The following is a 27,313-nucleotide window of genomic DNA, read 5'->3' as shown; positions in this document are numbered from 1 at the left end:
ATATTTACACATGAAGGAGTTTGTCTTATGTTAAAGATACTCATCTTTTTTGTTGTCGTTTTGTTTTTTGAGGTAGGGTCCCACTCTGTCTCCCAGGCTGGAGTGCAGTGGTGCAATCATGGCTCACTGCAGTTTCAATCTCCCAGGCTCAAGCAATCCTCCTGCCTCAAGCCCCCGAGTAGCTGGGACCATGGGCAGGCACCACCATGCCTGGCTAATTTTTGTATTTTTTGTAGAGATGGGGTTTCACCATGTGGCCCAGGCTGGTCTATAAGTCCTGACCTCAAACAGTCCTCCCACCTCAACCTCCCAGAGTGCTGGGATTACAGGTGTGAAACCCACTGAGCCTAGCCACTAATCTTTATTCTTGACCTTGAGTTAGATGAGGATTTCTTTTCTTTTTTTTTTTTTTTTTGAGATGGAGTTTTGCTCTTGTCACCCAGGCTAGAGTGTGATGGTACAGTCTCGGCTCGCTGCAACCTCTGCTTCCTGGGTTCAAGTGATTCTCCAGCAGAGACAGAGTTTTACCATGTTGGCCAGGCTAGTCTTGAACTCCTGACCTCAGGTGATCTGTCCGCCTCGGTCTCCCAAAATGCTGGGATTACAGGCACGAGCCACCGTGCCCAGCCCAAATGAGGATTTCTTACGTTGAACATAGCAATCACCATAAAAGATCAATAAATTGGGCTTCATTAGAATAAAGAACTTTTTATAAAAAGGTGACTTTTGGAGTGAAAAAGCAAGCTACTGACTGGGAGAAGATATTTACAATGCATATAATCTCACAAAGGACTCCTATCCAGAATATGTGAGACACTCCTAAAAGATAATTCTTTTTCTGTCATGGGCTGCAAATGCTTTTTCCACATTTTCTGGGTTTTTTTTTTTTTTTTTTTTTTTTTTGAGGCAGAGTCTCACTCTGTCACCCAGGCTGGAGTTCAGTGGCACAATCTCAGCTCACTGCAACCTTCACCTCCCTGATTCAAGCGATTTTGCTGCCTTTACCTCCTGAGTAGCCGGGACCACTATGCCCGGCTAATTTTTGTATTTTTAGTAGAGACAGGGTTTCGCCATGTTGGCTAGGTTGGTCTTGAACTCCTGACCTCAGGTGATCTACCCACCTTGGCCTCCTAAGGTACTGGGATAATAGGTGTGAGCCACCACGCCTGGCCCACGTTTTCTGTTTATGTTTTATATTCCTGCTTTCTTTTGTTTTTGTCACATCAAAGTTTTACATTTTTAAAGCAGTTCTTTTTATATATGATACCTGTCTGTTGTCTATTCCATATAAATTTATACAGATATTGTCCTATTTTTTCCTCTGGCACTTTTGTTGTTTTTGTTTTTACCTTTAAATCTCTAATTTTGGAGGAGGGATTATTGTGGTTAAAAAGTACTTTTACATCTACTCTTTCTAAAAAGCTTGTGAAGGTGTTTTATAATGTAGGTTTTGTTATTATTCAGGTATGGTGAGGCCAATAGATCAGGAGGCAATTGCCACTGAAAAGATAGTTTGTTACAGTGCCAAGAGAAAGGGGCCCCAGGATAGGAAGCACCATGTGGGATCCAGAGCCTTTATTGTGGTTCCTGTGGGGAAGGCAGGGTAAGCAGACTTTGGATTGGCTGGCTCCAGGAATTGCAGAGGACTCAGGTGTCGGGGCTATCTCTAGTTGTCTTATACCTGGTTCTGCGACAATGAAGGCAGAGGACTGCTGCCTTCTGGAGTATAAAAGGCAGAAGAGGTGGTTCTCAGTGTGGGATCTGGAATGTTTAGTTTGTGTATGAAAGATGTGCTCCTGGGTGAGTGGTTTGCTGTCTCTTAAGAGCTGGCTAGCCCGGGGAGGGGCAGTTTCTCCCCAGATAGTGAAGCCCCAGATGCCAGAGCATCAGGAATATAGAAAATAAGAAAATAGGGTTGGGTGTGGTAGCTTATGCCTGTAATCCCAGCACTTTGGGAGGCCAAAGTGGGCGGATCTTGACGTCAGGAGATTGAGACCATCCTGGCCAACAATGGTGAAACCCCATCACTACTAAAAATATGAAATGAGCCGGGCATGGTGGCATGTACCTGTAGTCCCAGCTACTCGGGAGGCTGAGGCAGGAGAATTGCTTGAAGCAAGGAGGTGGAGGTTGCAGTGAGCCAGGATCACAGATCACGCCACTGCACTCCAGCCTGGCAACAGAGCAAGACTCTGTCTCAAAAGAAAAGAAAAGAAGAAAATATGGTTGATATAGAAGGGTGCCATTATTATTTCAGTTTTCAGAGTTGGAAACAAATTGGAGAAATTATGCAACTACCTAAGGTCACATACTTAATAACATAGGAGTAATTTAGGCCGGGCGCGGTGGCTCACGCCGGTAAACCTAGCACTTTGGGAGGCCGAGGCGGGCGGATTATGAGGTCAGGAGACCGAGTACCATCCTGGCTAACACGGTGAAGCCCCGTCTCTACTAAAAATATAAAAAATTAGCCAGGCGTGGTGGCAGGCGCCTGTGGTCCCAGTTACTCTGGAGGCTGAGGCAGGAGAATGGCGTAAACCCGGGAGGCGGAGCTTGCAGTAAGCTGAGATTGCGCCACTGCACTCCAGCCTGGGCGACAGATGGAGACTGAGTCTCAAAAGAACAAAAAAAGAAAAAAAAAAAAAAAAAAGAAGAATTTAAACTAAAATCTGGCTATTCCAGTATCCAGCTACTTTCCACTATAACTTGCTACTCATAGTTGGGAAGAATATAATTAAAGCCCTGAGTCATCAAGCACACTTCTATTTCTAGGAGATACCTACTACATTTTAGAAGGATTTAAACATCGTTAGATGTTTAAAGTTTGGGTACTTAAAACCAGGGGACGCTATAGCACTTACAATGCCTTTGCACGCGTTAGAAGAGAACACCCCTGCCTGTCTGGTGTCAGCCTCATGAATTTTGGCTTTTGATTTGCCCTCAGCTGGGCACCTTTGTTCAGTTCACAACATACTAACCATACCCCTCATTTAAACGGATTCGGTGCCAGATACATGAAACCTAAATTACTTAATTTCACATTTCTATATCAGAAAATTCAGCAATGTTTGTATGCAATGATTTATTAAAGAACAAATAACTTTTTTGGATTCTGTGTAAAAAAATACTAGTAAACATAAATCTACCTTTTTCTTCATTCATTCAGGAAATATGTATTTAGTACCTACTATATGGCAGGTAGTACTCTAGAGACTTGTAGTATATCTCTGAAAAAATGGGCAGAGTTCTGTCCTTGCAGAGCTGCTTTTGAGAAGGAGGGGGACAAGTAATAAACAATGAGCAGGGTGAGAGTTGTAAGTATTGGGCGGTGGCGTGATAGGGCAGATGGCAGTATTGAATAGCACAGTGAGGGGAGGCCTCATTTAGAAGGGAATTGATGGATATCTGAGATAAGAGCATTCAGGCCCAGAGAACATGGTACGTGTCCTTGCCATGTTTCAGTAACACAAGAAGGCTACTGTGGCTGGGGTAGAATGAGCGGAAAGGAGACTGAAAGGAATGGACCAAGAGGGGGCCAAAATGACAGAGGGCCTTGGAGAGTGTTGAAATGACTGTGGCTTTTACTAGCAGCCCGGTGGGGACATGATCTGACTTGTGCAAGGCTCACTCTGACTGCTGAGCTGAGAATAGATGGGATAGGACGCGTGCCAAAACACAGGCTCACCTGGTAGAGGCTGTTGCAGCATCCCGGCCGGAATAAGGTGGAAGCAGTGAAGGTGGTATGAAGTCATCAGATCTAGTTTTTGGAAACTACTAGTCAGAAGTTAGTTTGTTTTCAATATTGGCTAAAAACATTTTATTTTATTCTTCCCCAGACACAAATCTTTGTTTTAAAACCTCACTGGAAAAGTGTATATTTAAAGGATACTTGAAACGTGTCTGTAGGCGCAGCACAGGTGACTCATGCCTGTAGTCCAGCCCTTTGGGAGGCCAAGGCGGGAGGATCACTTAAGGCCAGGAGTTCAAGACTAGCCCTAGCTCTGGTGCCTTAGTGAGACTTTGTATCTTTTTTTTTTTCTGTGACTGGCTGTGTCACCCAGGCTGGAGTGCAGCAGTGCGATCTCAGCTCACTGCAACCTCCACCTCCAGGGTTAAGTGATTCTCCTGCCGTAGCTTCCCAAGTAGCTGGGATTACAGGCGTGCACCACTATGCCCGGCTAATTTTTGCGTTTTTAGTGGAGACGGGGTTTCACTATGTTGGCCAGGCTCTTGACCTCAGGTGGTCTGCCCACCTCGGCCTCCCAAAGTACTGGGATTACAGTTGTGAGCCTCTGCGCCCAGCCAAGACCTTGTGTCTTTTTTTTTTTTTTTTAAGAAAAAGGAAATGTGCTCGAAGAGCCCCATGTTCTTGTCTATTTTCTCTTTTGTATTTCTTGAGAAAATGTTGTAGACGGCCATTAGAAAGCAACATCTTAGTGTTCCTTCGACAGGATTTATAAAACTAGTGTTTAGGATAATTTTGCATAAAAGTTGGTTTCTTAATGTATTGTCTCTATTTGCACAAGCTTTGCCACAGGAAATCTACAGAGAGTTGTCCAAAGGTGAAATACATCATTACCATGACATTCTCATGATATCTTTTGTGACATTTATAGTGAATATGTTTAACAAAAATTCACTTCACAAGACGGTCAGATGGAAGACTCACTTGATATGTTTGAAACGTTTGAAACATATGTTGGTTACTCTGGAAGAAAAGAGAAAAAGATCAATGTCAAAATAACCTAATGCTAATAGCCTCCTTTTAGTCTGTAATACTTTTAAAATCAAGCAGAACAGAACAGCTTTGTGTTCTAGTGGAGTAGGTGCTTTGCCTATATGGTTTATTTTAAGAGCTAACATTTAAAGGCCTCCTCCTCCTATTAAAGATATGAATTTCTTCTAGGCTCTAGTTTGCGTCTGTTAAAATGTATATAGCCATAAGAAGGGATACCAGAGAAGCTGTTTTCATTCATTAATACCTTGTGGTAAATTTATTTATCAAAATGGCTAACTATGCACAAAGGCTCTATAGACATACAGATGAAAAAAGTAGGAATTGAAGCAGCTGAAGGCATGGGCGGTCTGAAAATAGAGATTAGAGAAGTTCAAAAATATTTCACAATTAGTTTTTAGTTAGCAGCAAATCTAAATAAAATAGCCAAATATTTTAGTATAGATATGGGGAGCTTATATATGTTGGATGTTGGAGAAAGCTTGAATATATACATAAAGTACAAAAGAAAACGTGTTGGGTATAAGAGTTGATCTTTTCACTTTATTACTGAAAGTATTGCTTTTTTTTTTTTTTTTTTTTTAAATGAGACGGGGTCTCACTGTGTTGCCCAGGATGGCCTAGAACTCCTAGGCTCAGGTGATCCTCCTGTCTCAGTCTCCCCAGTAACTGGGATTACAGGTACATACCACCATGCCAAGCTAAAATTAAAAAAAATTTAAGAACAGTATTTTAAATAACTCTTCCTGAACTCCTAGATAGGCAAGTTGCTTTTTGATAATACCAATTCTTTGCTTTTGCAGTTGTTGCATTGGGATATATTAAGTAATTTATTATTTTTCAAATATGGCAAGTATTTCGACATATTCAACGATCTTTAGGCAGAACTAACTTATAAATTATATTTTGGAGGTTGACTCTCCTCAAAATTAACTTCTTTTTTTCCTCCTCAGAATGAACTGACAGATACACGTGCAAAATTCCACGTACTTTTTCTTTTCTTTGTGTCTGCAATGTTCTTCATCAGCGTCCTCTCACTTTTCAGCTACCACTGCTGGCTAGTTGGAAAAAATAGGACAACAATAGGTAAGTAGGTTAAAATAAATTATAATTGCTTAGGACAATGACCATAAATAAATATGAAATCTAGAGAAGGACAGGGTCAGATGATAGAGAAGTGTTAGACAATTCTGAATCCGGAATTGGTGGCATGTGCCTAATAATCCCAGCTACTCAGGAGACAGAGGCGGGAGAAGCCCCTGAGCCCTGGAGGACAGCCGAGACAACATAGGGAGACCCAGTCTCTAAAAAGTAAAAATAATAAAATAATTCTGTAGTAAAATTAATTTTGACTGGATGGGAACAATGGTTTTATAATAAAGTTCATTATTTTGGAGAAGGTTGAGGAAATGAGATTGACTTTTTAACATATTTTCAGTAACGTGTTATGTGGAGAACTATTTTATAAATTTTAATAAATAAAAACTTTCCTGCGTTTATACAGTGTCATTTCAAAAATTAATCTGTGAGAGATCGGGCACAGTGGCTCACACCCGTAATCCCAGCACTTTGGGAGGCCAAGGTGGGTGGATTGCTTGAGTCCAGGAGTTCGAGACCAGCCTGGGTGACGTGGAGAAACCCTGTCTCTACTAATAATACAAAAAAAACTAGCTGCAGTCAGGCAAAATTGCATCGTTGCATTCCAGCCTGGGCAATGAGAGTAAGACCCTGTCTCAAAAAAAATTAATCTATGAGAGATAGACAGTAGATTTACGTGCTTTAAGGAAGTTTGTTCTCAAACAAGAAAACCCTCACATCCTCAATTACAGCTTATCTTTTAGCTAAAACATAACAGTGTATTTCACGTATATTCTTTTTTTTTGAGACAGAGTCTCACTCTGTTGCCCTGGCTAGAGTGCAGTCGTACCGTCACAGCTCACTGCAACCTTGACCTCCTGGACTTAAGCAGTGTTCCCACCTCAGCCTCCCAAGTCTCTGGGTCTACAGGTGTGTGCTACCACACCCGGCTAATTTATTTATTTCTATGGAGATGGGGTCTTGCTATGTTGCCCAGGTTGGTCTCAAACTCCTGGGCTCAAGTGGTCCTCCCACTTAAGCCTCCCAGAATGCTAGGATTACAGATGCAAGTCACCCTGCCCAGCCCATATATATTCTTTACTTTTCCCCCACAGTTAAACACATTTAACTGGCATATGTTCCATGACTGAAGCTAAGGAGTAGTGCTTTTGACATACCTCATTATTTCCATCTTTGTGTCAGTTGTCAGTATATGTATTGTATCACTAGTATTAGCATTTATTTCTCTTTTTGTTTGATCATTTTAAAAAATGAACATACAGGGGGAAAAGTAAGGTATTCAAGTAATTGGACAAACATTCTCTAAACAACAGTGGTGGCATTGCTCACTGAACTGTTGACATTAGAAGCCCTGCTATGCTATAATTGAAATATTCATGTATCTGCTAATATACCAAGACACAGAATAAGGATTTTTATGGTAATGTTTTGTAAAAAGTTAAAATCCACCTGCTAGATTAGAGCCATATATCTGCCAGGTAAGTTGGAGGGAAACAGTTTTTAATTATAGAAAGAATAAGGGATTTGGGGTGAGACATGTAGATGCTTTAGTATTGGATCATTTTAATGTTGTGTTACTGAGCTGTCTTGTAAGTTATGGTGGGCTTCCAGTGTGAGGATTTGTTCCTTCTCTTCCAGTTCCATCATGCCTTCATCCCTTTTCCATGTAAACAAAATTTCTTATCCCTATTAACTAATTTTTTTTGGTCATCTTTGTAGAATATTCTGCTATCTCTTTACCTTTAATTGAAAATGACAGAAAGGCAGCCTACAGGCAAAGTGCAGCCCTTAAGTTCTCCCCAACCAATAAGATCTATGTGAGCGATTTCACAAAGAAGACCAGATTTTCACAAAGAAGACCAGATTTCTTCTGGTCAAAACTGATGAATCTAGTGGTAGTAGGCCCATTTTCCCACTCAGTATCAGTGAAATGGAGCTAAGCAGGGGTGGACTGCGCAAGATAGGGCATGGATTTAGATAGGGTGTGGACACTGTCTTGCCAGTCGTGCCTTTTCTGTTTCCTGCCCAGCCCCCGTAGGTATGTGAGAGACTGGCATTTCTAGGGAACCTACTGTTGTCTTAAACAATCTTTTTCAAACTTTTTTTTTTTGCCAGTGGCCACAGTAAGAAAGGTAGCATTTCGTATCGTGACTTAGAACTTGCACAAATATTTATAAAATTATATAAATAAAATAAGCAAAAGTTTCACAAAACCTGTTTAATCTCTACTATATGCAGTGTATTCTGATATTTTCTTCTCTAGTTTCTTAAAAGGAAGTGCGGGTTGCAAGTCACTCAGTTGATTTTGTGGTCTGTTAAGGTGTTTTAACCCACACTTTGAAAAAACATTGCTTAACACACCACTTTTTTACAGCTTCATCTCCCACAGCCCTGGTCTTTAGCTAGTTCTCCACTGCTACATTCAGATGTTTGTTCTTGGATCTTTTGAGGGTGTCTTATTCTGCTGCATCACCTCTATCTTCTTCATAACCGTCACCTACCCACCTTGAGATCGTTTACCCTCATTTAGTGAGTTCCTGCATTTAAGCTAATTTCATTATCGCAAACAGGCAAGCTAGTCCCTTTGATTCTGAGCTTTTTTATTGCTTAGAACTGAAGAGCCTCTGAAAATGAAATTTTAAACTTGAATATGTTATTCTCTGTTTATTATATTCTAATATACTTCCTGAGTCTTCTATTCTCCAACAGTTTTCTCCTAAGTTTTTCTTTCCCTTCTGGTTTTATTTCTCACCCATGTCCATTCTAGATCCTATGATAAATGACTTCAACAGCTCTTGACAAAAACAGCTCCTTACGTCTTTGGTGCCTAGACTTTCTCCCATTATTCCTTTGCTAATTCATGGCTCTGGTTACCCAGCCATCCTCTTTATCCCTGTGCACAGTGGGGCTGTTGAAAGCTGTTGAAGGGTCTTCCTCCGTAAGGTTTGCTATAGCTACAGATTTAAGATGTTAGGCCTCATTGAGGGCCTTAGCTCTGTTAGGCAGTAATGTCACATGTTTCTGGTCAGGTCCCTCACCTACTACCCAAGACGGTTATTCCAGATTTTCATAATTCTCCCACTCTCCTTACCTATTTTATGAGTCCCTAGTAGAAAAATTAGAAGGAGTCACAAGTAAACTCTCATCTTCACATCTTTATAGCCTCATACAAACATTTCTTCTTTCACACCTATCATTCTCACCTGTCTCTAGCTTCTGAGGAAGAAAGATGTCTTTTCTGGTATTCAAGGTGAATCTTTACAACTTTTCTAGACTCCTTCCCATCTCTTCTAGGATTCCTTCTTCAGTTTTTAGTTTACTTGTTTATGTCAGCAATCCCTCCCAATGCCCTGGGTTCTTATCCTTAGCTTATAAAACACACTGAAGTGCATTCTATTTTTAAATTAAACATTTTTTGTGAAGCCTGTATCTTTCTCCAGACCTCACTCTACATCACTTAACAACCAAGCTTGAAATAATGGTCTGGTCACCCTCAGCTTGCTCACCTTTCCCTACAAGCACCCCCAAAGCACATATATGCCCCCCATCGAGACAAAATTAGCTTCCTTCACCTTTGTGCTCCCAGTACAACATGGCTATGTTAGCACTTACTACACTGTAATTTTGCTAGACTCTAGGTTCTTCAATAGGAATTTTATCTAATTTATCTTTGAATCCCAAATATCTGGTACAAAGCTATCAGGAACATAGTAGGAAATGCATAAATAATGAGTGAAGTTGAAGCCAAGAGATAGTGGAGCACACAACACTAGATTTTAAGTAGTATTTGATAATTATTTGGACATGTTACTTTATAAGGTTGATGAAATATTAAATGTGTTATTTTTTTCCAAAAGAAGTTTCAGAAATTTATCTTTTAATTGCAACCAATGTATTATTTATTTTAAATTATATTTATAATTTTTGATGTCAAAGATATAAGCAAGAAAATTGGTACTTTCCATCCCTTCTATAATTTTTACACAGATTAATTAGTTTATATATGTATGTATATTTAACAGAATCATTCCGCGCACCCACGTTTTCATACGGGCCTGATGGAAATGGTTTCTCTCTTGGATACAGTAAAAATTGGAGGCAAGTCTTTGGTGATGAAAAGAAGTATTGGCTACTTCCAATATTTTCAAGGTAATTTATAAAATGTGGGTCTCAGGGATTATGGCATCTGTGGCGGTCTTTTTCTGGTTAAATGTCTTCAGATTTAGAGAATATAATATATAATGATATTCTTATAGACTTTGAAAACTCAATTTTTTATACATAAAATATTTTTCATTTTTTAATTAGATAAGGTTAAGGAGAGTTTATATATTTGAATGGAAAGTAGAAGAAAAAGATGATTTGCTAAGAAAATAAGATTTTTTTCTTCAAAATGCAAATAAGTTGTTTGAAATAAAGAATTATAAAAATGTATGGTTATTAGCCACAACTTCAAAGATCCTATCACAGAAATGAATTACGTATTCTGTTGTGTCCTAAATCAGAGAAGACCAACGACGTATTGCAATTTTACCCCAAATGTAAATGAGAGTGTATTCTTGAGATGATTGATAGTTTCCATTTCTTTCCCATTTCCATCCATTTTAGGCAAGCTCTGTATCAAAGTCATCATAAAGAAGGAAAAAATATTTGAAGATTGAGTGACATATTTGTAAGAGTTACGGGTTTTTTTCCCTAGATTAACTGAATTGCCTTTTTTTGGTCTGAAAATGACTTATTTGCTTTCATTTTTTAAAGACATTTTTGCTTGGTATAAAATTCTAGATGTTGGCCAGGCACAGTGGGTCATGCCTGTAATGCCAGCACTTTGGGAGGCTGAGGCAGGTGAATCACTTGGGGCCAGGAGTTCAAGACCAGCCTGGCCAACATGGCGAAACCTGGTCTCTACTGAAAATACAAAAATTAGCTGGGTATGGTGGCACACACCTGTAGTCCCAGCTACTTGGGAGGCTGAGGCACAAGAATCGCTTGAACCTGGGAGACAGAGGTTGCAGTGAGCTGAGATGGTACCACCACATTGCAGCCTGGGCAACAGAGCAAGACTCTGTCTCAAAAACAAAACAAAACAAAAAATTTTAGATGTTGCTAAATGTTATGTTTCTGGGTTGCATTTTTATAATGAGAAATTGTGATAACTCTTATTTTTGTTAGTCTATATATAATGTTTTTTTCTATGGCTACTTTTAAGACTATCACTACTTCATGCAATTTGATTATGATATATTGATCTAGTTTTCTAGTTTCTTGTGCTTGGGTTTAGTTGAACTTTTTGGATCTCTGGTTTTAGAGCTTTAATCAAATTTGGAAAATATTGTTAACCATTATTTCTTTTGTCATCTCCTTCCCCTATTACTGTGGGGACTCCAATTACACGTGTCATCAGTCACTCACAGTCCTCCCACAGCTCACTGGTGCACTGTTCATTTTTTGTCTGTTTTCTGTGTTTCATTTTGTATAGATCCTATTGCTATATCTTCAAGTTCATTGATCTCTTTTGTATACTTTATCCATTCTCATGTATTCAAGATTTTCCCCCTCCCATTGGTTGGAACACAGATTACTTGTTTTGAAATTATTTTCTCTAAACAGAAATTTTGAAGTTATTTTCTGTAAACAGCGAATTATAAGTCGATAGGATTTTGTTGTTATTTTTAGTTTTCTTTCCTTTAAAGATGTTCCATTATCTTCCGGTCTGCATTGTTTCTAATGAAAAGTCAGCCTGACTTTAATTTCTTTATTTCATTGTTTGTAAATTACTATCCTTTCCCCTCCTGTAGCTACTTTTAAGATTTTATCCGTATCAGCTGGGCGCGGTGGCTCACGCCTGTAATCCCAGCACTTTGGGAGGCTGAGGCGGGCCGATCACAAGGTCAGGAGATTGAGACCTTCCTGGCTAATAGGATGAAACCCTGTCTCTACTAAAAATACAAAAAATTAGCCGGGCATAGTGGCAGGTGCCTGTAGTCCCAGCTACTTGGGAGGCTGAGGAAGGAGAATGGCGTGAACCCAGGAGGCGGAGCTTGCATTGAGCCAAGATTGCACCACTGTGCTCCAATCTGGATGACAGAGAAAAAAAGATTTTATCCTTGTCATTGGTTTTAAGCAGTTTGATGAGTTCCTTGGTGTTTATCCTCCTTGGGGTTCATTAGGCTTCTTGGATCTGTAAGTTTATAGTTTTCATCAGATTTGAATAATTTTCATCAGTTGTGTCTTTATTTTTTTCTGCCTATTCCCCTCTTTCCACCTCCTCCCTGACCAGCTTTTCTGGTACTCTCATGTATACATATGTTAAATTGCTTGATAGTGACCCACAGGTCATTGCTATTTTGACCTTCTCTGCCATCTTCTTTTCTCTGTTTGCTTCATTTTGGTTAATTTCTACTGCTAATATCCATAAGTTCACTGATCTCTTCTATAATGTCTAGCCTGCTGGTAAGCTTTTCCAATGAATCTTTCATGTAAGATTTTAAAAATATTTATTTATTTATTTATTTATTTAGAGACGGAGTCTTGCTCTGTCACCCAGGCTGGAGTGCAGTGGCGTGATCTAGGCTCACTGCAACCTGTGTCCCCTGGGTTCAAGCAATTCTCCTGCCTCAGCCTCCAAAGAAGCTGGGATTACAGGTGCGTGCCACCACACCTGGCTAAGTTTTGTATTTTTAGTAGAGACAGGGTTTCACCATGTTGGCCAGACTGGTCTCAAACTCCTGACCTCAAGCAATCCACCCACCTCATCCTCCCAAAGTGCTGGTATTATAGGCATGAACCACCGCACCTGGCCCAGATGTATTTTTCAGCTCTAGAAGTTCAGTTTGGTTTTTTTAATATCTTACATTTATCTTTTCATTATATCTATTTTTCCTTTTAATTCACAGGTACATTGATAATCATTTTTAAAAAGTCTTGTTTGCTAATTTTCACTGAAATTGCTAAGTTTCTGATCTTTTTCTTATTTATTTATTTTTTATTTTTTTTTGAGACGGAGTCTCGCTCTGCCGCCCAGGCTGGAGTGCAGTGGCCGGATCTCAGCTCACTGCAAGCTCCGCCTCCCGGGTTCACGCCATTCTCCTGCCTCAGCCTCCCGAGTAGTTGGGACTACAGGCGCCTGCCACCGCGCCCGGCTAGTTTTTTGTATTTTTTAGTAGAGACGGGGTTTCACCGTGTTAGCCAGGATGGTCTCGATCTCCTGACCTCGTGATCCGCCCGTCTCGGCCTCCCAAAGTGCTGGGATTACAGGCTTGAGCCACCGCGCCCGGCCAGTTTCTGATCTTTTTCTATTAACTTTTTTTTTTCTTAGCTATAGATCACATCTGTGCTGCTTTTCATGTCCAGTAATTTTTGATTGGGTGGTGGACATTTTGAATGCTACTTTGCTGCCTGTCTAGATTGGCCTCCCGAAGGGCTAGGATTAGAGGCATTACTACTGCGCTTGGCCTGAAGCTTGTTTTCAGCTTTATTACGTTGAGTCCAGAGTAGTACTTTCTCTAGGGCTAGTTTAGCACTCCAATAAATGTGGAGTTTTTACCAAATCCATGTGTTCAGTGAGATCGCCCCAGTCAAGCTGGGCAAATGTGAATGCTTCCCAGTGCTGTGAATTATTCATCGTTCATTATTCCCAGTTGTTCTTTTCCTGGATTCACAAGTGCAGCTTAGTATTTATCAGAAGACTCAGGTACACCACAGTGCAGATTTCTGTAGCCATTTCTCTGCATATCTTGCTCTCTCTCAACTCTGTCCCATAGATTTAAGCCACCTCAGCCCCTCTTTTTTTAGACAGAGTCTCACTGTCTCTCAAAGTGAGACAGGCTGAGTGCCCAGGCTGGAGTACAGTGCTGCAATCTTGACTCACTGCAACCTCCGCCTCCCGGGTTCCAGTGATTCTCGTGCCTCAGCCTCACTAGTAGCTGGGATTACAGGCGCATGCCACCACACCCAGCTAGTTTTTGTGTTTTTAGTAGAGATGGCATTTCACCATGTTGGCCAGGATGGTCTTGAACTCCTGACCTCAAGTGATCCGCCTGCCTCAGCCTCCCAAAGTGCTGGGATTACAGATGTGACCTCCCGCACCCGGCCCACCTCAGCCTCAAAACTCCCACCTCTGTCATCTCAATTCAGTGAAACTACCTTGTTCTGCTTGTTTCCCACCCCCGTAGTGCCAGGGCCCTGGTTTCCCACCCCCGTAGTGCCAGGGCCCTGGTTTCCCACCCCCGTAGTGCCAGGGCCCTGGTTTCCCACCCCCGTAGTGCCAGGGCCCTGGTTTCCCACCCCCTGTAGTGCCACGGTCCTGGCAGAAAGCTGTGCCTTGCTTGGTTTTGTTTTCTTTTTTTCTGAGACCACAGTTCTCTGCTGCCTATTTTCTAAAAAAATAATTTTGTACTGTTCAGTTTCTGACTATGTACAGTTTACCAGTTATTCCATCTCTCGGCGAGAAGTAAAAGTCTCTGTAGTACACAATTTTGATGTGTTTAGATAATATGAAAATAAGGCATAAGTGTGCTCTTTTTAGAACGTAAGCTTCTTGAAGGCAGAAAGTTTCTTCTCTTTTGTTCACTATTTCCTATATCCGTAGTACTTAAAATAGTACCTAGAACATCATAGGCATTCAGTAAATATTTGTTTAATGAATATTGTTGAATAAATAAATATGTGGAACTTACATCATGAATTTCAGTTTGAGCCTGAATGATCTCATAAATGATTATGATAAGCAGGTCAGTTACTCAAATACTTGAATACCTATGCTTGGGGTGCTATACTAGGCATCAGAATCTTAATAGGCACAGAAGACATTGTTTCTCAATGTATGTAAATTGTAAGAGAAAAGGGCTTGTGTCTGCAATGGAGGTATTAGTCTGTTCTCACACTGCTAGTGAAGACATACCGGACACTGGGTAATTCTAAAGGAAAGACGTTTAGTTGACTCACATATGGCTGGGGAGGCCTCACAATCATAGTGGAAGGCAAGGAGAAGCAAAGTCACATTTTATATGGTGGCAGACACAAGAGTATGTGCCAGGGGAACTCCCGTTTATAAAACCATCAGATCTCGTGAGACTTACCCATTTTCACAAGAACAGCACAGGAATAACCCACCCCCACGATTCAGTTACCTCCCACTGGGTCCCTCCCCTGACACATGGGAATTATGGGAGCTACAATTCAAGATGAGATATGGGTGAGGACACAGCCAAACCATATCAAGGTAATAACACCTAAGTTAGAAATCTTAGGAATTACTTCCTTATATGACAAGTTACGATAATTTATGCCATGTCTCTGAAAAATGGGTGTTAAATTTGACCATTTTGATTTAATTTAACATTATTTAAATTATAACTATTTTTCATTATGCAGCTTGGGTGATGGTTGCAGTTTTCCAACTCGCCTTGTGGGGATGGATCCAGAACAAGCTTCTGTTACAAACCAGAATGAGTACGCCAGAAGGTGTGCTTCTTGTCCTTACGCTTTTCCATATTCATCATAAAGCAAACCGTGTACATGTGTTGTGTGTACGTCTTATGAGTAAATACAGTAGTGATTTAGTAAACCAGCATAGTTAGGGAAAGAGAAATTTAAATTTTTTAACTGTGGGTTAATAAAGGTATATGTGCTAATAACCATGATTTTTTATTATCTAAACCAGAACACTTAAGAGTAGGAGAGAGAATGCTTGTTTAATAATAGTTAAACCAGGATAATTGCATAAAGCTGGAAATGTCTGGGCAAGCTGGGAAGTAACTAAGACCTTTCAAGATTTTATTAGATTGGATTATGTCAGTTATGTTTTTTCAAATAAATTAGTCATTATACTAATCACCATTTTATTTTGATAAATTTTAATATACTATCAAAATAAGAATTCAAAAATACAGTTTTTTTTTTCATTACTTCATCTTAGAGGAAATTTTCCCATAATATTTGTGTGGCAAGTAAACTTTCATACATTCAGTGTAATAGTTCATTTTAAATGAAATTTTAAAGAAGCTAGAGATACTTCTGTCCAAGTAAAACATTCATAATTTATTCATTACAGAAATAAGTTGTAGGAGAAGAGGAATGATAAGTTCTAAACTAGCATATTAATATTGGAAGAACCCTAAGTCTTAGAATGTAGCTTAATGCCTTAGACCTTTGAGCTCTAACATTTGTTAGGGTTCTGGCCCAGTCACTTAAATTATGAGCCTCAGTTTCCACCTCTATGAAATCGGGATAATGATACTCACCACCGAAGGTTATTTGGAGCGCTGAGATAATGTATATAAGGTGCCTGGCATCGTGTCTGGCCCATAATAGGGAACCAACATTTATTAGTTTCCTTTTCCTCTTCCTTTCCTTCCTCCATTCCCTCCCTCCCTGGATCTTTTAGCTAGAAAAATAAGTCTACGCTAAATCACTGAATCATTTTTTCCCCTTAGATCTAAACTGCAGAGGTAGAAAGCAGAAAACTTGGGAAATGACAGGTAATTGTTTTGTACTGGCCACAGACATAGATCCCCACCTGTCCTTGCACTGCCTATGGCTCCCGATTAACATATTAAGAACAGTTCAGACTGGCCTCTGAAGCTTTTTAGATTTTGACTAATTGTTTTCATTGGCAGCGTTGGAATACAGATTCTTGGGTCTAGAGAGCCATTTAATGGGGGGTTGTGGGCATATTTTTATTTTGAAGGTAGTTTTTTCAGAGTACTAAGATCTCATGAGTTGCCCTCACATATTTAGGAGAAGGAATACTAATTTGCTGCTTATTAATTTATTAAGTATCCACCATTGAGCATTAAGCTATTTATTAAGTTGTTTGCTCTTCTTTTCAGTAGTGGCTCAAATCAGCCTTTTCCTATCAAACCACTTAGTGAATCAAAAAACCGTTTGTTGGACAGTGAATCTCAGTGGCTGGAGAATGGAGCTGAAGAAGGCATCGTCAAATCAGGTAATAGTTCTCATTTGAAACACTGCTTTGGTTCAAATGAAAAGCATGAGATATAATACATGTGGAAAACTCAAAATAATGTAACATTTTAAAAATACTAAAATATGTGAAACTTTTAAATATATGCTGGGCACGGTGGCTCACGCTTAGTAATCCCAGCACTTTGGGAGGCCGAGGCAGGCAGATCACGAGGTTAGGAGAATGAGACCATCCTGGCTAACACGGTGAAACCCTGTCTGTACTACAAATATAAAAAATTAGCCGGGCGTGGTGGCGGCACCTGTAGTCTCAGCTGCTTGGGAGGCTGAGGCAGGAGAATGACATGAACCCGGGAGGCGGAGGTTGCAGTGAGCTGAGATCGCGCCACTGCACTCCAGCCTGGGGGACAGAGCGAGACTCCGTCTCAAATAAATAAATAAATAAATAAGTAAAATATATAGGGTGTTTGTGGTTCTTAGTAGCTTCTATGAGGAAGGGATAGAGCGAGGAGAGTATAGTGGGTCATGTTTTTTTCTGTGCAACTGCAGGTTTTTGTTAACCCAGCCACATACTTCCCCACACAGATGTGGAAAGTTCTTTTGGCGTTGGCTGTTCTGAATAAGCAACGTTATTCTTTTTTTTTTTTTTTTTGAGATGGAATCTCGCTTTGTCACCAGGCTTGAGTGCAGTGGCACAATCTGTGCTCACTGCAACCTCCACCTCCTGGGTTCAAGCAATTCCCCTGCCTTAGCCTCCCAGGTAGCTGGGACTACAGGCGCCTGCCACTGCGCCCGCTAATGTTTTTTGTATTTTAGTAGAGACGGAGTTTCACCATGTTGGCCAGGATGGTCTTGATCTCCTGCCCTCATGATCCACCCGCCTCAGCCTCCCTCAGTGCTGGGATTATAGGCATGAGCCACCGTGTCTGGTCAGCAATGTTATTCTTTAGGGTCCCAGCTTTTGCTTAGTTGACAATAATTCTTGAAAAGCATTGCATTCTTTGCTGCCTTAGTTTAAAAAGCATTGCACACTGGCCGGGCGTGGTGACTCACGCCTGTAATCCCAGCACTTTGGGAGGCCAAGGTGGGCAGATCACACGGACAAGAGTTAGAGACCAGCCTGGCCAACATGGTGAAACTCCATCTCTACTAAGAATACAAAAATTAGCCGGGTGTGGTAGCACATGCCTGTAATCCCAGCTACTCGGGAGGCCGAGGCAGGAGAATTGCTTGAACCCGGGAGGTGGAGGTTGCAGTGAGCCGAGATGGCACCCCTCTGCACTCCAGCCTGGGCGACAGAGTGAGACTCCGTCTCGGGGAAGAAAGAAAAAAAAGAGCACACTGAATATATTTTAACCTTTTTTAGGTGACTCTTAATCATTTATGAATTGAGGATTCAGGTATGGAATAGTCAGCAAAATTGAAGTGGGAATTTTCATCAGACCTGGGTTTAAAATACTGTCTGGCTACTTAACTAGCATTACAGCCTAAAACACATCTGAGGTAATTTTCAATGATAATAGTAATAACACTGTGGTTATCTCCTTGCACTATAGAAAAGTGGTTTTGGGTCAGGCACAGTGGCTCACACCTGTAATCCCAGCACTTTAGGAGGCTGAGGCAGGAGGATCACTTGAGCTCAGGAGTTGGAGACCAGCCTGGGCCACACAGCCTATCTCTACCAAAAACTTTGGGAAAAAATTTTTCTAGGCCTGATGGCATGTGCCTGTAGTCCCAGCTACTCAGGAGGCTGAGGCGAGAGGGTTGCTTGAGCCTGGGAGATTGAAGCTACAGTGAGCTATGATCATGCCACTGCACTTCAGCCTGGATGACAGAGCAAGACCCTGTCTCAAAAAAAAAAAAATGGAAAAAGAAAAACGATTCCAGACATTTAGCTCCATTTGTACTAACTGTAGCAAATACCCTAAATACCCTTAAAAACACTGTTAGAATTTCTGAGGTTTTTTTGTTGTCTTGACTTTTAGCAGCATTTAAAACATTCTCTTAAATTAGTATCTTTAGGATCTTCATTAGGATCATTACACCTTTTGTATAAGGTCAAGGAAAAATCCCGAAGTTTAAGGCCAGCCTAGGCAATACTATTGAGGCCCATCTCTAAAAAATAAAGCTCTAGGGTAAAGTTCATTTTGCGAACTTCTTAATTATTGCTGTTTAACATCTTTAAAGCCAGTGGGTATTTCCACAGGATAAACATAAAATCAAACTTTTGACTCCTAATGTTAGCTCTTTACTTCTGGGTTCTATAAGAAGACAAATGGTTGACACCATAAGCCTATTTTGTATTTACATAATAGTCATTTTTGCTGTAATCAATTTTTACCATTTAGCCAGAAACTTAATACTTCTTTTTTTTTTTGTCATGTCATACACAATTATGTGCTTACAGGGACAAATAACCATGTAACAGTGGCAATAGAAAATTGAGTACCACTTGTTCATAACTAACCATTTGAATAAGAACAAGGTAAGACAGTGTAAAGGTAATCCTTGAATAAATGCAGCTTATTTTCATATTTCATAATCTTTAAACAATTTGCAGTTCTTTTTTTTAGTCTTTTTAATTGTATCAGCAAAATTAGGCAGTACAGGAAAGACTGGAATGTAACATCTGCCAAAATCTCATTTTCTTTATTCCTTATAGCACAATCTTAGTAACTATTTGTTGGTAAATTAATGAAGAAACTAATAAAAATAGTTTAGGACTGGTATGTGGACCACTGGCCTTTTCAGTAAACAGTACCTTATTAATTAAAGAAAAAAAGGTGGCCAGGCAAGGTGGCTCACACCTCTAATTCCAGCACTTTGGGAGGTCAAGGTGGGAGGATCACTTAAGCCCAGGAGTGAGAGACCAGCCTGGGTGAGATACTTAAATTTGTATAGTGAAACCTCATCTCTACAAAAAATAAAGAATTAGCCAGGTTTGTGTTGATGCACACATGCAGTCCCAGCTACTTGGGAGGCCGAAGTGGGAGGATCACTTGAGCCCAGAAGGTCGAGGCTGCAGTGAGCCAAGATGGCACCACTGCACTCCAGCCTGGGTAACAGAGCAAGGTCCTGTCTCAAAAAAAAAGAAAAAAAAAAAAGCGACTTTTGTCCACTATTAAGGAAATTCAACCCAAAGAAAAATGACCAAAGACTCTAAAAAAGAATTAAGAGGTTTATTTATGTTATATGGTTTGTAAAAGACACAGCAAGAGAAGATTGCTAAGTAGTAAATTACCACAAACATGGAGCTTATCACATTTATCATCCTGTTCCTGTATAACAGAGTTTGTTTTTCTAAAGGCGTCTTATCTGGAGTGTCAGCTAGAGGAGTATCTGTTTCCTCACTTGTGGGCTTGTCCTCAGCAGTTAGGCCCTTGCAGAGCACCTTGAGCCTGCGTGCAGGGCTGCAGCCAGAGCCTAAGACCCAGGACAGTCAGATCACAGGCACTCAAGGTGGTGGTCACGTTGGGCAGAGTGGCTGCAGTCAGAAGAGGAGCTGTATGACCCGCATGTGGTGATCGTAAGCCAGGTCCATGTCACCGAGAGCTGGAGCTGTGGAGTAGTGCTTGGTGTCCAGACAAGCCCGCAGTCCGAGGTCCACGATTCTTCTTAATGTGGGCGGAATAATTGCTGATGCTTGTGGTGGTTGAGAATCCTCAGCTGCAGTTCCTTTAACAGTTGCTGTGGGAAGTTTTCTACATCTTGCACCAGTCTTAGGACAGGTGTAGGTGGACCAGATGTCTTCTCAAATGATGTCCAAGTTAGCAGTCTGGGAGTACTGTAAGATTCTCCCTTTTAAAATACTCTTTTGATTGATTCAGGGGAAGAAAGTAATACCCGCTCATTTACTGCTACAAAAATCTTTATTATTATAATATTAGTAGTGTTAAGGACTTACTTATATTCCATCTTGTTATATTAGTAGCTTTGTACCTTAGCCCACAGAACCATTTAGTAAATATTTTCAGAAATAAAATCGTTTTAACCAACAATGTTTCTTTTTTTGTAGGTGTATGAAAACATTATAGACTGATATTTTCAATTTTCATTTGGAAGAAAATGATCAATGGAATGAAACAATTGAAGTATAACAGAAGATATATTTTTTAAAAAAGAAGCTTTGTACAGTCCTGGGATCCACAGACGCACTGCTCCAGAGCGGAACGATGCCTTAATCTTAAGTGTCCATTTGTGCAGCATTGGCTTCGGGCTACAAAAGTGACTTAACGTTATTCTGGAAATAATACTCACCTGTTATGAGATGCTATAATACGAGCTGTCATCACATTTTAACATGCATATGTATTTTTTGATACCTGAATTACATTATTAGAATTAGTATCCATATACATTTTCACTCTAAAAACACAAGCTTAAAAACTTGAAAGTAAAGTACATCTAGGACAAATGGTGGCTGAAAGTGAATAATATTCAAATTACTGTTGCTTGTACTGTATAAGGAAAATGCTTTTTTAAATTGGGTATTTGCTAATTTATAATTACTATTTTATACTTTTCAATATTTTTAATAACTTTTATTGTTGGCTATAACAGAAGGATTCAGATATCTAAATATCATTTAGAACATAGAACACATTGGTCTAATTCATCGAAAGCTTAGTTAGAAGCATTAATACAGCCATGTAGTGGAACAAGTGCCCAAGGCTTAAAGGGAACTCGGCAGGATAAGAACTATTTTGGGTTCTCTCTGCTATTTTATAACTTTTGTTGTTGAACTTTCAGGGGTGTGTACACGGGCAGAGAAACACAAAGGTACATGTGCTGGAGAAATACTGGACACAGTAGGAAGAAGTTTAAGTGTCCAGAAGAAAAGATAAGAGGAATATTGTAATCTGTTAAAAAAAGAATAGTTTGAGTTTTAACAGTAGTTAGAATAAAGCATGCTGTTGACTTGACTTTCAAATTTCAGGGTAGGTAATGACTAAAAATTACTTTGAAACTTTTTTACAGTAATACTGTAACAACTTAAACAGTGACTTAAAATGCAATTCAAACTAGGCAAAAAAACTTTAGAATAAGTTTTCCTCCTGGCTCTTAGTTGGAAAGTCTAACCTGAGTGGTCATTTTACATTCCCAGTCTCTGAGAAGTGGATTCTACTCTTAGATGCACAGTCTCAAGTCTGACTTTCTAACAGCAACCCCTTTATGCCTAGAAACATTTCTCCTTTTTCCTTTTAAATGTAATCTAAGCGACAGGAGTTGTTGCATTAACTCCAAAGAAAAGTACAGAATAAACAATGTCGAAATGTTACTCCTCATTTACACCTTTTAGTCAGACACACACACACACACCCCCACCCCCAAATAATCGATTGCTTCCCGTTGGTGGGTGGAGACGAACCTCAGCAGCATCTGTGAGTACTACAGGTTGGAGTGTCCTGTGTAAAATGGGACTGCAGGGGAGGGAGTGTTGTGAATGAGTTGGACTGGATGACTTCTAACATTCTGCGATGCCTAATTTTGCAAAATCACTTTTCATTCACCCAGTAAATTTTTTTCTTCTTTTTTCCAGGCAGCCTTGCTCTGTCTCTCAGGCAGGAGTGCAGTGGTGGGATCTTGGCTCGCTGCAACCTCCACCTCCCGGGTTCGAGTCTCCTGCCTCAGCCTCTCAAGTAGCTGGGATTACAGGCTCACGCCACCAGGCCCGGCTAGTTTTTACATTTTTAGAAGAGACAAGGTTTTACCATGTTGACCAGGCTGGTCACGAACTCCTGACCTCAAATAATCCACCCGCCTCAGCTTCCCAAAGTGCTGGGATTACAGGCGTGAGCCACCACGCCCGGCCCCAGTAAATTTTTTGGAGTACCTTCTATATGCTAAACAATACACTAGGAATAGCTCCGTCATTTCCTAGTACAGCATAAATTTTATGGTTGCTACTGTAGGTTTATAATTTGTTGTTTATAATTTGGTCTAATTTCCATCAGATACTAATAATAGATTTTAAAAGGAGGCAACTATTTTTCTTTGAACCAAAGGAATGAGTTAGCTTTGAAAACATAGTTTGGAATACTATAGTATGGATTCTTCTACCTTTGTTTCAACTCCTTAGTCTTAATAATCTCGATTCTAGCAAACTAGAATGAGTTAAGAGATAATCAATTATTGCTGGGCATGGTGGCTCATGCCTGTAATCCCAGCACTTTGGGAGGCCGAGGCTGGTGGATCACCTGAGGTCAGGGGTTCGAGATTAGCCTGGTCAAAATGGCAAAACCCGCTCTCTACTAAAAATAATAATAAAAAAAAAAAAACCAAAAACTGTCCAGGCATGGTGGCACACTCCTGTATTCCCAGCTACTCGGGAGGTGGAGGCAAGAGAATCACTTAAACCCAGGAGGTGGAGGTTGCAGTGAGCCAAGAGTCTGGTGCACTCCAGTCTGGGTGACAAGAGTGAAACTCCATCTCAAAAATATATATATATCAACTACCAACTAAAATCATAACTTCAGTTTGGCAGTTTGCATATTATAAGGAGATAAATGTTTAAACATACTTGACTACTTTCAGAAATGTTCTCCTGGTACTTTTTGTGAGTATTTCTACATTCAGATCAAAAGATTTGCATGTACCTGGCTAACGCCAAGGAAACTATTTTCTTCACTATTATGCACTTTCATGGTAGTATAGTCTTTCTCAGTTCTTTTACTTTTTGTTATTTAACATCTTTAATATAATAGCACAGCAAACATCTTTTCAGAAATTTTCAGTTAAAGCCTTTGAATTATTTATCTTTGGTTTAATTTACAGCCAGCATTTTGCCACATTCTAAATAATATTTAGCTGAACTGCTTCATGCGTATTAATGACCATTCTAGCAAAGGCCTACAAGTGGTGTGGGAATCAGGGAAAGGCTGCCTCTTTGGTATTTCAACTGGTATTGATTATTGCTATCAACTATTTGGGGAGAAAAAATCAAAATGAAGCCCTGTCAAATTTTATAAGTACTATCTTTGGTCCTTCAAACACTTGAACATTTGTGATGACACCTTAAGAAAAATGAAGTTCAGGTCTTACCATTGCCATTAAAAACAAATTAGGAGACGTGGTTTACCTGGGAACAAATTTACTTGAATATTCAGTACCTGAAACCATGCCAAACCAAAGAGCAGCTGCAGTACATTAGTTATTTTAAATGAACAAGTTTACAAAGTTTATTTTCATCTATACATAAGGATGATTTTTTAAAAACTTTTTACATATTAGTGGTTATGATCCAATGTGTCATGAGTGAATTTAACTGTAAGGTGGTTTAAATCAAATATGCAATGTTTACTTGAATTGTATTTCTATTAGCAGATTTTGACTATGTTTACAGGACTGTTTAAGGATTATCAGGCATGTGAGATCGCCTTTCAGTTATCTTTAAAACAGATGTATATTAAGGGCTTAGAGTTAGGCTCTACATATTCTGGGCAGTGAATAGGCAGTAACTTACAAATAAGTTTTGCTTACCTTTTGTTTTAGGGACTAGCACTGCTATCAATGGAAAGTATTTTTAACTAATCTGTTATTAAGAAAGTCATATTTTTGCATTTCAGCCAAAATAAAGACCATCTCTGATAATCTGTTAGAAACAGATAATACATGTCTGAAATCCATATGTTTCATATGATCTAAACTGTATTTTCCAATTTAAATTAAAATGTAATATAGATTCAGAAAGGTTCATATTTTTCTAATGACTTCATTCTATATTATTTTGTTAGGTTGCATAAAGAAGCAAGGAATTGCACTTGTATTAAAAGATGAAGAAAGCTATTAGGTATATTTGTACATGACTGCAAATGAGTCTATGCCTGTTTAAAAGAAAAGATGGACACTATTTTAAAGTGAGCTTTAATATGCTTTTATATAAACAAATTTGAAGTACAGTTTAGTTTGGTTGTGTTTACCTAACAAGTACTATAAGCCGTGTATTTGTTCTTATTTGTATAATCCTAGCCTGTGACTTAATGTTGACGCTTTGCTTTGTCTTTTGGCTGGCCTAACCTACATTGACATGTACGCAGAACATTTTACAACTTTTTTTTTCCAAAAGTCATAATGAATTACTTTATTAATAAACAAATAAAGTCTTGTATTTGAAGTGTTTTCTTTGTTATAAAGTGGTATTTACCAAATGAGAGAATAACCATTATTTTTATCAACTTGAAAATCTGGTAAAATAGTGCTTAGAGAAAGAGATTGGCTAATAGTTTAGGGAAACCACCTTTAAGATAGGTATTATTTTAGTGCAACAAAATTGTAGTTTACTTAGGTTTATTCAAAACCTAAAGAGTTTAGTGGCTTTTTACTGAACATAATTTAATTTCAGAAGTCATTTAGGACCTTGAGGACCTTCAGATCACTGTAAGTTGTTGAATTGTGATTGTTAAAATGCTGAATAATTAATAATTTCATTATGTAGAATTCTTTTATGGCATCTGTGTTCCAGTGCCCTTCCAAAGAGGCCAAGTTTGTTACTGAAGCCAGTTAAAGATTTCATGTAGCTATATTTATAAAAATTGAAGTATCTCCTTGAGAAAGGAAAGATCTTGAAGACAGGTAAATATATCAAATTGCAGGCTGGGTGCAGTGGCTCACGCCTGTAATTCCAACACTTTGGGAGGCCGAGGTGGGTGGATCACTTGACGTTGTTAGGAGTTTGAGACCAGCCTGGCCAATATGGTGAAACCCTGTCTCTACTAAAAATATAAAAATTAGCCAGGTGTGGTGGTGGGTGCCTGTAATCCCAGCTACTCGGGAGGCTGAGGCAGAAAAATCACTTGAACCCAGGAGACAGAGGTTGCAGTGACCCGAGATCACGCCACTGCCCTCTGGCCTGGGTGACAGCAAGCCTCTGTCTCCAAAAAAAAAAAAAAAAAGTCTAATTGCCGAAATCTGCAATCTGCATATAATATAATCCCACTTACGAGTTTTACAGTGTCCATGCTGTGTACCTGTGTGTTCAAACTCAGCCTATTAATCAAGTATTAATTACACTATTGTAATGTTCTCATATCCACCTCCTGTTCCTTTTGTAGTGAGCTCCAGTGTTGCGGGTATCCACTTAAAACACCAGGCGATGCCCATCATCTCCACAGGAGGAGTTTGTCTTGCCGGTAAATCATGTTTCACAGTGAAAGTGATCTCATGGTACTCATGTAGTTTTCTTTTTGAATTTATTTATATGAGGCACAGTAGGTACATATTTATAAAATACCTGAGATATTTTGATAGAGGCATACAAACAATGCATAATAATTACATCAGGGTAAATGTATTCCTCACCTCAAACATCATTTCTTCGAGTTACAAAGCTTATGATTATACTGTTTTATGTTTAAATGTACACTAAATTAATGTTGACTGTAGTCACCCTGTTGTGCTATCAAGTAGTAGATCTTACTCATTTTATCTAACTATATATTTGTTTTACCCATTAACCGTCCTCACTTACCCCCAACCCCCACTACCCTTCCCAACCTCTGGTAACCTTCATTCAATTCTCTGTGTTCATGAGTTTCATTGTTTTAATTTTTCGCTCCCACAGATGAGTGAGAAGTCTTTCTGTGCCTGGCTTATTTCCCTTGTGACATAATGACCTCTCGTTCCTTCATAGTTGTTGCAAATGCAGTATCTCATTCTTTTCTATGGTTGAATAGTGCTCTATTGTGTGTATGTATGTGCGTGTGTGTGTGTGTGTGTGTGTGTGTGTATATATATATATATATAATCTTTATCTGTTTGCCTGTTGATGGTCACATAGCTGGCTTCCAAATCTTGGCTATTGTGAATAGTGCTGCAGTAAACTTGGAAGTACCAATTATCTCTTGCACATACTGATTTCCATTCTTTTGGATAAATACCCAAATGCTCTCTTTAACATCTTTCCACACTGGATCCATCATATAATTGTGCATAATAGCAGCTGGAACTGACAGATATATAGAAATAATGCTGCTTTTCTCAAACTGCTGAGCCACCTCTTCACAATACTTGGCTATAGCATCTGCCTCTCCTGATGGGGTACAGGAGCAAAGACTGTTAAAGGCGGATTGCTGGATCATACGGCAGTTTTTTTAGTTTTTTGAGGAAGCTCCATGCTGTTCTCCATAGCGGTTTTACTAATCTACATTCCCAACAACAGTGTATGAGGGTTCCCTCTTCTCTGTATCCTTGCCAGCGTTTGTTGTTGCTTGTCTTTGTATCAGAGCCCTTTCTAGTGGGGTGAGATGTTATCTCATTGTAGTTTTGATTTGCATTTCCTTGATGATCAATGATGTTGAGCACCTTTCTGTATACCTATTTGCCATTTGTATGCCACTGTGTGCCTGTTTGCCATTTCTTCTTTTGAGAAATGTCTATTGAGATATTTTGCCCATTTTAAAATCAGATTATTAGATTTTTTTTCCTATTGAGTGGTTTGATCTCCTTATATATTCTGGTTATTAATCTCTTGTCAGATGGATAGTTTGCAAATATTTTCTCCCATTCTGTGGGTTATCTCCTGACTTTGTTGGTTGTCTCCTTTGCTGTGTAGAAGCT

At 39.5% G+C, this 27,313-nt stretch overlaps 2 protein-coding genes across 13 annotated transcripts in view; both read left to right on the top strand.

Annotated features, from left to right (window-relative positions):
- The window catches only part of ZDHHC20 (zDHHC palmitoyltransferase 20), an 89,336-nt gene extending 64,472 nt beyond the window's left edge, over window positions 1-24,864 (top strand). For 3 of the 12 annotated variants that reach the window (XM_065532954.2, XM_005585462.5, XM_015439051.4), the window contains 6 exons: window positions 5,689-5,821; window positions 9,856-9,982; window positions 15,209-15,298; window positions 16,666-16,781; window positions 19,167-19,244; window positions 20,775-24,864. In XM_065532954.2, the coding sequence (XP_065389026.1) occupies window positions 5,689-5,821; window positions 9,856-9,982; window positions 15,209-15,298; window positions 16,666-16,781; window positions 19,167-19,204 (504 nt within the window). In that variant the 3' untranslated portion in view covers window positions 19,205-19,244; window positions 20,775-24,864. Of the gene's footprint in view, window positions 1-5,688; window positions 5,822-9,855; window positions 9,983-15,208; window positions 15,299-16,269; window positions 16,315-16,665; window positions 16,782-19,166; window positions 19,245-20,774 lie in introns of all 12 variants that reach the window. The other 9 variants (XR_012426745.1, XR_010582386.2, XR_012426744.1 and 6 more) reach the window with 5 other exon arrangements.
- Window positions 21,846-24,864, top strand: LOC135967978 (putative uncharacterized protein C8orf49). The gene is made up of 2 exons (XM_065532957.2): window positions 21,846-22,326; window positions 23,105-24,864. Exons 1-2 carry the CDS (start codon window positions 22,237-22,239, stop codon window positions 23,219-23,221), a joined length of 207 nt encoding a protein of 68 aa, XP_065389029.1. The 5' UTR covers window positions 21,846-22,236; the 3' UTR covers window positions 23,222-24,864.
- Window positions 24,865-27,313: the final 2,449 nt, after the last annotated feature.

Source organism: Macaca fascicularis, chromosome 17, assembly GCF_037993035.2.
Source record: "Macaca fascicularis isolate 582-1 chromosome 17, T2T-MFA8v1.1".
Classification (NCBI taxonomy): Eukaryota; Metazoa; Chordata; class Mammalia; order Primates; family Cercopithecidae; genus Macaca; species Macaca fascicularis.
The sequence above is the reverse complement of the archived record's forward strand: the minus strand, read 5'-3'. Positions and strand labels throughout refer to the sequence as shown.